The sequence below is a fragment of the Papilio machaon genome, chromosome 5, assembly GCF_912999745.1.
Source record: "Papilio machaon chromosome 5, ilPapMach1.1, whole genome shotgun sequence".
Lineage (NCBI taxonomy): Eukaryota > Metazoa > Arthropoda > Insecta > Lepidoptera > Papilionidae > Papilio > Papilio machaon.
In genome coordinates, this window is record NC_059990.1 from 445,583 (window position 1) to 458,593 (window position 13,011).

At 40.9% G+C, this 13,011-nt stretch overlaps 2 protein-coding genes across 2 annotated transcripts; one reads left to right on the forward strand and one right to left on the reverse strand.

The window, feature by feature from the left end:
- The first annotated feature begins 1,423 nt into the window (after window positions 1–1,423).
- On the forward strand, window positions 1,424–4,304 carry LOC106708697 (ribosomal RNA-processing protein 8). The gene is made up of 5 exons (XM_014500235.2): window positions 1,424–1,610; window positions 2,262–2,925; window positions 3,232–3,406; window positions 3,701–3,937; window positions 4,076–4,304. Exons 1-5 carry the CDS (start codon window positions 1,542–1,544, stop codon window positions 4,287–4,289), a joined length of 1,359 nt encoding a protein of 452 aa, XP_014355721.2. The 5' UTR covers window positions 1,424–1,541; the 3' UTR covers window positions 4,290–4,304.
- An 840-nt stretch (window positions 4,305–5,144) lies between these two features.
- Window positions 5,145–12,981, reverse strand: LOC106708641 (helicase POLQ-like). The gene is made up of 16 exons (XM_045677885.1): window positions 12,130–12,981; window positions 11,477–11,655; window positions 11,121–11,312; window positions 9,536–9,617; window positions 8,963–9,162; window positions 8,544–8,689; window positions 8,208–8,366; window positions 7,864–8,033; window positions 7,554–7,758; window positions 7,212–7,372; window positions 6,978–7,129; window positions 6,803–6,898; window positions 6,632–6,723; window positions 6,310–6,553; window positions 5,502–5,636; window positions 5,145–5,248 (listed from the first exon to the last, which is right to left on the reverse strand). Exons 1-16 carry the CDS (start codon window positions 12,815–12,817, stop codon window positions 5,174–5,176), a joined length of 2,976 nt encoding a protein of 991 aa, XP_045533841.1. The 5' UTR covers window positions 12,818–12,981; the 3' UTR covers window positions 5,145–5,173.
- Window positions 12,982–13,011: the final 30 nt, after the last annotated feature.

Sequence of the window (13,011 nt, forward strand, 5' to 3'; positions counted from 1 at the left end):
GATGAATGAATGGATGTTTGTTTGAAGGTATCTCCAGAACGGCTCAATGGATCTCGATGAAATTTGGCACAGATGTAGATCATAGTTTGGAGGAACACATAGGCTACTATTGTGTTTAACCGCGCGGGCGGAGTCGCGGGCGACAGCTATATATGAATATCTTTGAACATAACGGTAATTTCGTCATATCTGACATCTCGCTCACGCAGTTGTCGTGATGTTAAAGAATACTAGCGGGATGTAAGTACACCCCTCTTTATTAATCATTAGAACCAAGAGACGGGAGGGTATTTTTTAACTTATGTTTTTAATTTAATAACTATTGCTTTTTCTTACACGGAGCCTCCGCTGTCGTTATATCTGTGTAACCAAAATATTGCCATCCCTCTTACTCTCTCTAAAAAATTACACACTCTGTTCAACCAGTCTTGTATTAACTCACCTTGAACTGTTTAAAATGATGTGAATTTCCAAAAACACACTCAAAATAACTTCACGTACAATAATTTTTCACGTTTAATTCATGGAAATAATTAGAAAAAGTAATGTTTTTTTTTTTATTAAAAATACTTTAAACATTTAGCTAAATCCTAAATTAAATCACTCTTAACTTTACATAATAAGTATTTAAAATAATAACATTTTAGGTTATAGCATTATAAAACCACTCAATACACAAAATCAATTAATAAATTGTTGTAAAATGCATTTTAACTGTGCGATAATAAACTTTAACTAATACTTTATGTTATTGTTATGTTCTATGAATAAATTCTTAAGAAATAACTGCATTAAACACTAATAATAATAAAAAATATATGGGAGTAGAGACCTAAAGTTGATTGCGCATGTACGAAGGCCGGGCATGCGCGATACGCCCCCAGTCACTCTTACCGCAATCACATCTATGTACCTAGTTAAACAAGAGTATTTCAGCTATTGTCCAAAAAACTCAGGATTGAAATAATATATGGCGTGTACTGAAAAACAGGAAAATACGCCATACCGATAGCCATAATAGTTGAAGAGCGTTTATGGTAAAAAAGGCCGTCTAGCGCGCGCCCCGGGTTAACATTATTATCAGGAGGAAGGAAGCAAAATGCTGAAAATCAAAGATTCTTTAGACCCCGCATTCTGATGTGATCTTCCTTTGTTAAGCCGTCTCCTACTTCCAATAGATAATGCTTACTCTACCAGCGTCAATTGAAATGTTTCGTTTGTACACGTTCACCGATGTCCTTTACATTTTTCCAGTATAGTTTTTTTTTTTTTACTTTTTATTCCAACACTAAAAAATAAGATGATGAGATAATATATTTTTCGGAGAAATATCTAAATTTATTAAAAAATATATAGCAACCCACGAACAACTAACACTACACTATAGTTTCAGAACTTGTATTACTGAAATGGCAACTATCAAAAACGAACATCAATGTCATGTCAAGTTGTCAATGTCATTTGAATTGCCCGCATGTTTTTGCTTGTTTTATAAAACTGCTTTTTTTTCTGAAATGATTAGTTAAATAAGTACAAGAAAAATGTTTAAAATACCAGAATGGGAAGAAGATACCAAAAAACCTAGCATCAGCTATGTAAATAATATAAAGGTAAATGAATTCTTCCAGGTATAATTATTACGTAGAAAATACTAAAGAAATAAATCGAAACTGCGTCATATTCACAGTAGTTAAAATCCATAATATAGTGGCATAAGTCTTAGAGAAGTTTATTTTCACAGAGAATATCACAGATATCAGTTAAACTGCGTAATTCACAGTTTTTGTATTTTAGCAGCTTAGCGGTTGGCTATTGAGTATTTAAATTATCGTTAAACCAATAAGTAGACAGACTTGTTTTACCACAAAATATGGTGGTGATTTTTTAAGGATGGTAATATTATCTAGGCGGAGGTTGTGATGGATGAAACACAGGCTTATGCGAAGTGTGGTTGAACTTGTCACATGTGAATGGAGTGAATTTATATAGCAAAATGTTTTCATACTTAAGGTTTGTGGCAGGGTGGAATCATGGACTGTGGATAAAAAAAAATGTTTTGAGTAGTTTCTAAAAATCTACTGGTACTTAAAATTCCTCATTCAAAGGCACTTGATCAATGGATTTTGTATGCTAAATTTACTGTGTTTTTTTTGCTGTATTTGTAATTGTAAAATGGAATATGATCAAAGCTGTAATATGAATAGATGTTATAATAGCAAGCACTTTGTTTTCCTATGAAAGGATTTATTATTTCTTTACAGAAACAGCGGACAACGAACAAAAAGAAAATAGAAGTAAGCAATAATCATACTGCCACAAAGAATACTGTAGACAATAAAGTTGTAAAAAATGCAGATTTACTTCTAAATGGAAATAATAAAACAAAACTCATTAAACAGAAAAACAATTTGCATGATAACAACACTTTGAGGAATAAAGTAAATAAGAACAAGAGAAAGCAAATAAAAAATAAGAATTTATCAGAATCAATTAAAAATATTGAAGTAGAAAATGGCAACACTGGCAGCAAAAAGAAGCGAAAACAAACAAAAAAGAAGAAAACTTCGGTATCAGATAATAATGTTGACGAAATGGAAATAAAAAATAGTGACGATGATAAACTAGATGAAATTCTACTTGATGCAAGGAAAAGAAAATTTAATGATAATTTTAATAATGAAGACAGTGAAGAAATACTTTTTAGTCAAGAAACAAGTAAAACAATAAAGCCAGATAATACCCAAAATGTTACAACTAAAAAAGTCTTAAATGGTGTTCAAACAATATCCAAAGCTTCTCAAATTAACAGAAAACTAAGCCATAAGAAAGAAATCATAAAATCAATGTTAAACAAAGTCAATCAAAGGAATCACATAGAAGTCAGCGGGAATCAGCTCCGGGAAAGAATGCTGAATAGACTCAAAGGTATTAAAATACATAAAAGACTCAATTTTAACATTGTATTTAATTAACTAATTTGTGATTATGAAAACTTATTGTGAATAACAAATGTGTATTTGGTATATATATTTCTAACTAGCCACGACTCCGTCCGCGCGGAATAAAAAATAGATAACGGGGTAAAAATTATCCTATATCCGTTTCCTGGTTCTAAGCTACCTGCCCACCAATTTTCAGTCAAATCGATTCAGCCGTTCTTGAGTTATAAATAGTGTAACTAACACGACTTTCTTTTATATATATATAGATTTAATAGTGAATGTGTTTTAGCTGCCCAGTTCAGATATTTAAATGAGAAGCTGTACACATCAAGCGGGGGGGAAGCTCAGAGCCTGTTCCAGGCGGACCCTTTGGCTTTCCACACATACCACCAGGGCTACCAGCAGCAGGTTAAGAAGTGGCCCGTCAACCCACTCGATGTCATTGTTAAGAAAATACTTGAAATGTAAGGACTTATTTAATTAAAATGTTGTGCAAATACTGAAATAGGTCCTGAAATGACTTCTAGTGTGGTAATGAGAAAATAAATGTGTCTTTCATAGCTGTTGATTTAAAAAATAGTTAGCAATCGAAAAGTCAAAATGTATGGATTTAAATGGAACTTTAGGTAAATTATCACATGCTTGTTATTTTGCTTATCGAGTGTGAGTGTCTCCTGCTATGTTGGCTGCTCTTCCGAGCTTTGGATTCCTCCAGGAGGAGGGTACTGCTGGTATAGCCTTTGACTGTATGTCTGCAGGCCTAAGACTCACTTGGTAGCGGACATGGGCTGCGGTGAGGCAGCGCTGTCGAGGCGGGTGCCGCAGCGCGTGCGCTCCTTCGACCTGGTGGCGACACACGCGGCAGTGGAGGAGTGCGACATGGCGCACACGCCGCTGTCTGCCGCCAGTGTCGATGTGGCGGTCTACTGCCTCGCACTCATGGGCACCGACCTCACACAGTACCTGCTCGAAGCCAACAGGGTACTGAAAGTCGGGTTAGTACTTTTCTTATTAATAACTAACACATTAGTTTCTAACTAACTGGGCTAGTTAGTGGTTTTATGTTACTTCTTTAAAAAAAATTAAAACAATTAAAGTTTATGTTGAAGATTATAATAGTGTCGGATGTGCAGGGGTCATCTCCTGATAGCGGAGGTGGAGAGCAGATTCGAGGATGCGGAGGGTTTCGCGCGGGAGGTGCAGCGACTGGGCTTCAAGTTGCGTGAGCTGGACAACCAGCACCAGGTGTTCTTCTTCTTCCACTTCATCAAGGTGCAGCAGCCTCCAGTCAAGAAGTCGAAGTTGCCGCACCTCACTCTCAAACCCTGTTTGTATAAGAAAAGATAAACTATTATCATATTACATCTGACTTTTATTTAACTCCGTGTTCAAATTTAAGATTCCTTTTTAGCCGACTTCAAAAAGGAGGTTATCAATTTGACAGTATTTTTTTATGTGTGTTACCGCGTAACTCCGCTCCCTGTACTTTGATTTTGATAGGTTTTTTTATCAAAAGGTAGTGCTAGCAGATGGGTACCATTTTTTTAATTAATTTTTAATATTACTAGAAGACTAGTAGATTTCTGTCTTCTTAGTTCTGATCAGTATTCTGACAAACCATGTTTCTATCATCCAAGTTGAGGTTGTATATCTATATATATAAAAGAAAGTCGTGTTAGTTACACTATTTATAACTCAAGAACGGCTGAATCGATTTGACTGAAAATTGGTGGGCAGGTAGCTAAGAACCAGGAATCGGACATAGGATAGTTTTTACCCCGTTTTCTATTTTTTATTCCGCGCGGACGGAGTCGCGGGTACAAGCTAGTTGTATATATATGTAAATTGATATATAATTTGTACATGTTCCAAGTTAACTATGTATTTAAAGAAAAGGGTAAAAGTGCGTCAAAAAGTTTGAATTTAATTAATTACCTGGATTTTACGAGTTAAAAAAAGAAACATTTATTTTTAATACATTTATTTCATACACATTTTGATAAAAAAAAAACATTTCACTTTAGTATTATGTTTCAATTACAAATAAAATTATAGAATTATGCAGTTCATTTTATATCTTAACACATTGAGTGCCACCGTTTCCTCCTGCGAGTTACCTCGTTAAAACTATAGCGGCACTGAATGTGTTGATTAATTTAAAATTTAATGAAATCAATACATTTTTATTATACAATTTAACTCAGTAACTACAAAAAATAATTATTTAATTCTCAACTAGTCTTCAACTCGTCCATTACTTCCTCGGCCTCCGCTCGCAAATTCTCCACCTTCTCTATGAGCATCATCTGTAAAATTAACATTTTCATTTTCCTTCCTTTGGGGGGGGGGGGTAGGGAGGCAGAATAAAAATATTTTTGTTCAGCTGCATTATAACGACTTGCTGATTTATTTATAACTTACATTTCATGTACTGGAGCCATTACTTTTTAAGAATAATGTAATTTTTTGGTTTTTCACATGCATTTGAGGGACAAAAGTTGTGATACAATAGACGACACGACGTCACGAATTATTTGAATGGCTACAAAGTTAACGTACCCTGGCTGCGCTGATGAGGTGCGTGGCGGCGGTCCGGGACAGGTGGTCGATGCGGGACACCAGCTCCTCCGCGCTGGACTTAGCCAGGTCCTCCACCCGCTTGTAGCCCGCCTGCAACAGCTGCCTCGCCCGCGCCTACACACACTCATACATTATACCCGCTTGCAACAGCTGCCTCGCCCGCGCCTACACACACTCATACATTATACCCGCCTGCAACAGCTGCCTCGCCCGCGCCTACACACACTCATACATTATACCCGCCGGCAACAGCTGCCTCGCCCGCGCCTACACACACTCATACATTATACCCGCCTGCAACAGCTGCCTCGCCCGCGCCTACACACACTCATACATGATACCCGCCGGCAACAGCTGCCTCGCCCGCGCCTACACACATACATTATACCAGCCTACAACAGCTGCCTCGCCCGCGCCTACACACACTCATACATTATACCCGCTTGCAACAGCTGCCTCGCCCGCGCCTACACACACTCATACATTATACCCGCCGGCAACAGCTGCCTCGCCCGCGCCTACACACACTCATACATTATACCAGCCTACAACAGCTGCCTCGCCCGCGCCTACACACACTCATACATTATACCAGCCTGCAACAGCTGCCTCGCCCGCGCCTACACACACTCATACATTATACCCGCCTGCAACAGCTGCCTTGCCCGCGCCTACACACACTCATACATTATACCAGCCTGCAACAGCTGCCTTGCCCGCGCCTACACATATCACACATCTGACTGAGACTGAGTTACGAGTCACGTCTACTTGTATACGTTATCACCTTGCGCACGTTAGGCAGCTCCATGAACTGCTGCAGCTGCGGCGTGGCGCAGTGCTGGAGACGCGGCGCCAGCTCCGCCAGCAGCGCGCGCCACGCCCACATCGCCCCGCCCCCAGCCCCGCTGGCCACGCCCCCGGCCGCGCCCTCCGCCTCACACAGCGCCTCGCACAGCCGCGCGCAGCACGAGCTCTGCGCAGTCGCCGCCTGCAGCGCAGTCTGCACCGCGCCCCGCGACACACAGTATCTAACAACATTCACACATTTAGAAACATATTAATATTTTAAAACAACCTTTACATGTGATAATTAACTCTGTACGTACTTATCGGCTACCTCCGGGAATGGCATCTGATGGTACAGGTCGTACAGCATCATCGCCACGTAGAACCTGTTCAGGACATGCTCCGGTACGTCCTACAACGGTAAACACTTCGTAGACATACCAAATATAAACATTTACACAGTACTACTAGACAACACTATAAATACTTACAGTGATAGGTTTTCCGGTCATCATTTTGACGGCGACCTTGTCAGTGATGTCCAGCGCCCGCGCCACGCGCACCCCCTCCTCCCCCAGCTTGCTGTACTGCAGCATGGCATATCGAGACATAATTAAATAGAATCGATTGCAATAAGTAACGACCAGTAGGTACATGTAGCGTCACCAGGTTGTGGTAGTGCCTGTAGTCGGGGCGCAGGGCGGGGTCGTGCGGCGCCACCAGGTACAGCAGGTGCAGCGCCCCCCCGAGCACCACGCCCCGCCCCGCCACCTCCAGGTCGCACAGGAACTGCTGCGCCACGCCCAACTCCATGCACCCTGGAACAAACACCTCACAAATCTCACAGCTCATCCAAATGTGTCAAAATATTCAAATAGTGGCAGATTAAAGTGTTAGTACCAATAATGGCGGCCCTGCCGAGCTTGCTGACCGCCAGCTCGGTGTCATCGTCGATGTGGCAGGTGTCATCGTGTGCGGCGCCCCGCCCCCCGCGCACCTCCAGCGCCCCGCCCCGCACCAGCGACCTGATGCCCGCGTCGCAGCACTCCTCCAAATCTATACTGAAAAGAAATAAGCGCAGTAGAACTAAAGGGTATTATGCCAATTGCCTATAAAAAAAAAGAATAAAACTGACATTATCATTTAGAAAAACACCAACTAGTGAAAAATTAGGTAATTCAATTTAACTAAATTTACTCGTTCTTTTAGTATTTGTAATTTAAAAAGTGTTACGTTACGTACTTGTCCCTGTGAGTGACGGCGAGCAGGGTGTGGTGCAGCATGCGAGCGAGTGCGGCGCGGCGCGGGGCCAGGCGCAGCGCAGCACCGCTCAGCAGCAGCGCCGGCACCGCCCCGCTCAGCACGCTGCGCGCCCCCGGCATGCGCCCGCCCACCACGCCGCGCACCCACGACCACTCCTGCTCGCTGCAGATTAGTATGCTTTCACCTACAACATACAGTGTGTCTGTGTGTGTCTGGCGGTAGGCGGGCAGCGAGAGGGGGGCGCGGCCGAGGCGCAGTGTGTGTGTGTGTGTGGGGGGTGTGCACTGACCGGCGTCGGAGACCCCCGCCCGGCCGGCGCGGCCCGCCATCTGGCGGTAGGCGGGCAGCGAGAGGGGGGCGCGGCCGAGGCGGGGCGCACGCACTATGACGCGGCGCGCGGGCAGGTTCACGCCGGCCGCAAGTGTCGAGGTGCAGCACAGCACTGAGATCACACCGCTCCTTTTGTAACATTATAGAGATAACTGTTACGTTTGAAGTCATTTAGCGGTCAATAATCTATAAGGAACCTATAGTTTTGGTATGAGGAATCTACAGTAAGTGTATCCTTACCCGAATTTCAAATAAGTTCGATTAAATTATAGAGTTCGTAACGGAGTAATTAGTCGTTTGAACCTGAAAGCGTTTTCGAGTAGACTCCTCTCATCACTGGAGAGGCCGGCGTGGTGGTAGGCGAGTCCGCAGCGCGCCGCCGCCGCCAGCGAGCCCGCGCCCTCAGCGGCCAGCGCGCGCGCCAGAGCCGCTCGCTCCGCCACGCGGTGAGACAACATCTCCCTGCACAACTTACATAATGAGTCCTCGACAGGACAACACACCTGTCACCCTGTACCTTCTGTGTCTCCACAAAACGCTAGAGTTCTCGAAGTTTGTCATTCATAAGGTTATTTACTAGAATCTTTTAGAATACTTTATTTTTCTGGAAAAAAATGTCTACGAATAATGTGTGCTCACTTCCTCTGCATCTTACAGAGCAGCATGGCGACGCTCTCAGCATTGTGCTGCGTGGGACAGAAGAGCAGACAGCCGGCAGCGGGCACCACCTCCGCCACCAGCCCGCCCAGAAGGTCCGGGTCCAGCCGCGAAGCAGCACTAGTGTACTACATGCGGACATAACAATACTCTACAAACTATGTGCTGCACTCGGAGACGTTAACTGGTCACCAAAGGAACCTCTTAGCGTATATTTCCTATAATAGACACTAACAAAGACCACTGAGTCTAGCAATACGAGTCTATCTGACGGAATTAAAATAGAATAATGTTTATAACCTAGATACAATGACCACTCACTGTGTCATTTACAATATTTGTGTACTCATAGACTAAAGAATATTGTTAAGAAACCAGTATATCAAACTAGACATTCTCACATCATAACTAAGCTGCCTCTCGGGCACAGTCTCCATGCCGGCTGGTCCCCACACAATCTTGTGCAGCATGTCCCCGATCTTGACGTACTCAGTCAGCTCCACTGGCCGGAACTCCCGCTGATACACCGTCGCCTCCAGGAATTCCGCTATCTCCTCCAGGTTGCCTATGGTCGCACTCATGCCTACTATTTGGATATCACCTACGGAAATACATTTTTATTACCTAAATTAATTAATGCGATGCGATGAAGCTCTCTTCAAAGCTACATCAAATTGAAATAATGAGCAGAGTGGGGTCTGCGTTACCGAGAGTCATTGTCTGGTTCCAACAGACGACCTATTAAGCGAGATACTTTAGTTAGTGGAGATTATAAACGTGAAAATATCGCCTTCCCAGACTCTCACTTATCCAGGTTAGACTGTGTGAGGTAATTCTGAAAAGATAGTGAACAAAGAACAATAGGAGTCACATTGTTTTACTAATAACATTGTTCTCTTCATTGTGAAAATAATTAAAGTTTATAATTTGTCTGTTTTAGGCATTTTATTCCAGATATTTAAAAAAAAACTTACGATTCGCAAACTTAACAATTGTCAATAAAGACTCCAGTGTGGCGCCGCGACCTTCCTCGCCTATCAGATGGAGTTCATCCACCTACATACAAATTACATACATCTGTATAAAGGCATCGCAAATTTATTGAAATTTCAGAAAATTTCGAATGTCCGTCACTTTATTTAGGTACGATAATGTATTATTATCTAACATTTTTTTGTTTCCTAGAATGGTTAATAAAGTATGTTGGCGCCGTCAATACCCATAACGAACACCAAGCACTGGTAGGGCGGCCATCTTGACAAATCAGTCAGTTCGGTTTGAATCGTCATAAGGTGCGCACGCAACCACGTGCTCGGTGGACGTTACTATACTTAAATCCAATTCTATCTTAACAATCCTAAATTATTTTAGTAATGACATTGATTGTATCATCGATAGTTATAATTGGGATAATTATTACAACAGTTATTTTATTGGAATACCCGCAAGTCCACGTCCGCTCGGAGATGTCAGATAACCCTGATGATAGTCGAAAGACTTCATCAGAAGTGGGATATAAAGGGCCACGCATATACAGTCGGTTATATAAAGCTGATCGAAGGGGCCCCGTACGCCCGGTTCACGCTTTGGTGGTTGGTAATGTATAGCTGGTTGTAGGGGCCTCGTACGCCCGGGCCACGCTATGATAGTTGGTAATGTATAGCTGGTTGAAGGGGCCTAGTACGCCCGGGCCACGCTATGATAGTTGGTAATGTATAGCTGGTTGAAGGGGCCTCGTACGCCCGGGCCACGCTATGATAGTTGGTAATGTATAGCTGGTTGAAGGGGCCTAGTACGCCCGGGCCACGCTATGATAGTTGGTAATGTATAGCTGGTTGAAGGGGCCTCGTACGCCCGGGCCACGCTATGATAGTTGGTAATGTATAGCTGGTTGAAGGGGCCTCGTACGCCCGGGCCACGCTATGATAGTTGGCAACGTGTAGCTGGTCGAAGGAGCCTCGTACGCCCGGTCCACGCTGTAATAATTGGTAATGTATAGCTGGTCGAGGGGGCCTTGCACGACCGATCCATGTTACTTTGCAATGATGATGAATTTCCTTCTAGTCAGGAAGGGCCGAACGAATGGTAATGGTGTATCTTTACTTATGGTGTATCTTTGCTTTTTGATCAAATAGAATAGAGAGAGAACAATGACATCTCATCACGGTGAAGCGCGACTATATACGCACGAGGTCGTGCGATCGTCAGGATTGGCCGTGTTGGCGCTGTCAATACCCATAACGAACACCGAGCACTGGTAGGGCGGCCATCTTGACAAATCAGTCAGTTCGGTTTGAATCGTCATAAGGTGCGCACGCAACCACGTGCTCGGTGGACGTTACTATACTTAAATCCAATTCTATCTTAACAATCCTAAATTATTTTAGTAATGACATTGATTGTATCATCGATAGTTATAATTGGGATAATTATTACAACAGTTATTTTATTGGAATACCCGCAAGTCCACGTCCGCTCGGAGATGTCAGATAACCCTGATGATAGTCGAAAGACTTCAAGTACAAAAATTATTTTACAACCTTAAATATAAATAATTACCACAATAAGACCAATTTCATGTAATCTGTCCAACTCTATAAGACTTCTTACTAGAGCTAAACCTTTCTCAATTGTGGCTATGTAAATACTGTTCTTTGCTCTGCGTTTCTTTGGTGGTATGTGACCCTTACCTGCTGCATATTCCTCAACTAAAAAATTTAATTGAAGCGCAAACGGTGATAAAGACCATATCTGAAATATAACAAGTTACTTTTGAAAAATGTAGTCAACTTAGTTAGACAATACTATATTTCATCCTCATTTATTCAGCCATTGCAGAGTTATAAGACAATAAGCATCCATACACCAATCCATCCAAAAATTATATTATATTAGTAAGATAAGAAATAAATAACCTTTTCTTGTACAATAGCAACAAATGGCAAAATAAAGAGCACATTGTGTTTCCTATTAATAACTTCACGTAGCATTAGAATTTCCGCCACAAGTGTTTTGCCTCCACTTGTTGGCAATGCATAAATCAAATTGTTTCGTTTCTGAATGGCGTCTAAGTTTAGACATTCCTCCTGCCAATCTGTAACACAAACATACAAGTTGTGAATCCATCTTGACCTAAATACTATAATTATTGCGGTAAAGCTCAGCTGTTAATTTCATTTACAGAGGTGACGTAACAAGTGAATCATTTGTTAGAAATATAAAACAAATTACTTATTTTAGAAATGGTAGTTGTCATATGCATTAATAGATCAATTTTAATAAACATAACTAGAAGTTCACAAAAAATATATTATGGAGTTTTTTTTTATATTGAAAATCCCACCCGATAAGGTGATGATGTGGTCTAAAGATGGTACGCGCTAGCTTTGTAGATGCCTATTCAGAGTAGAAAGTAGAGGTTATTTGTATTTCTGGATCTAAGAGCATACTTTATCTTTCCTGTTTCCTGCTCTATCTGTCCTAGCTCCATTGTGTAGGTAGTTATTAAGAACAAACTATCTAGAAATAATTACCTTCATAAAGATATTTTTAATAATATTTTGCTTACCATATAATTTTTCTATACTTCTATATGTTTTAAATAGACCTTTCACAATCATAGGTAATTGATAAAAATGTTCTTTCAAAACTTCACTATTTTTTGATTTACCATTAGATTCTGATTGTGTAAAGTGATCAGGAATATCCAAAAGAAAAGAGTCTTTTGCTTCAAAAAAGTTGTCTATATCTTTGATAATGCTTATTGATTGATTTATTGCTTCAAATCCTTCCGTGATCTCATCTCTGAAATGTTTTTTTACTATTGCTTCATTACATAAATTGTTTTGACAAACTTCGTCTTCTAATTTCGATGAAAACATTTCATCAGATACATCATCCTTAAGTATGTTAAGGCATTGTGGATTTTTTTCATTATGAGAAAGAGGTGTAAAGGTTTCAATTTCTTGCCCAAAACATGATTCTGTGATATCGGATGTACAATTTATATCGTCGCTAGTATTATTTCCTGAATCACTTAAATATTCTACTTGATTGCAAGGCAATGGTGGTGAATCACAACAGTCTGCAGGAACAGGTAGCCCTTTATAATTCGATTGAGGTCGTATAAAGTTCGCAAATAAATCATTTTTGTTATTCACTTCACTTAAAATTCTTCTAGTCCCCAGTCGCCGCCTTTTCGGAGTTGATGTTGAATTACACGTAGAATTAATGTCATGATTTTTTTCAGAGTTCATTTTTAACTTACTATTTATTATATAACATCACAATTACATTAAAGAGTTAATGAGCATAATATAAACAAATATTGTTAAATGTTTTGGTTAAATAAAATAAACAGAATTTTCACGAGCTGTCAATGTCAAATTCAATTTTCTAAAAACTTACGTTCAAAAATTAACGTTCATTTTAATTACAAAACTAATTTCTT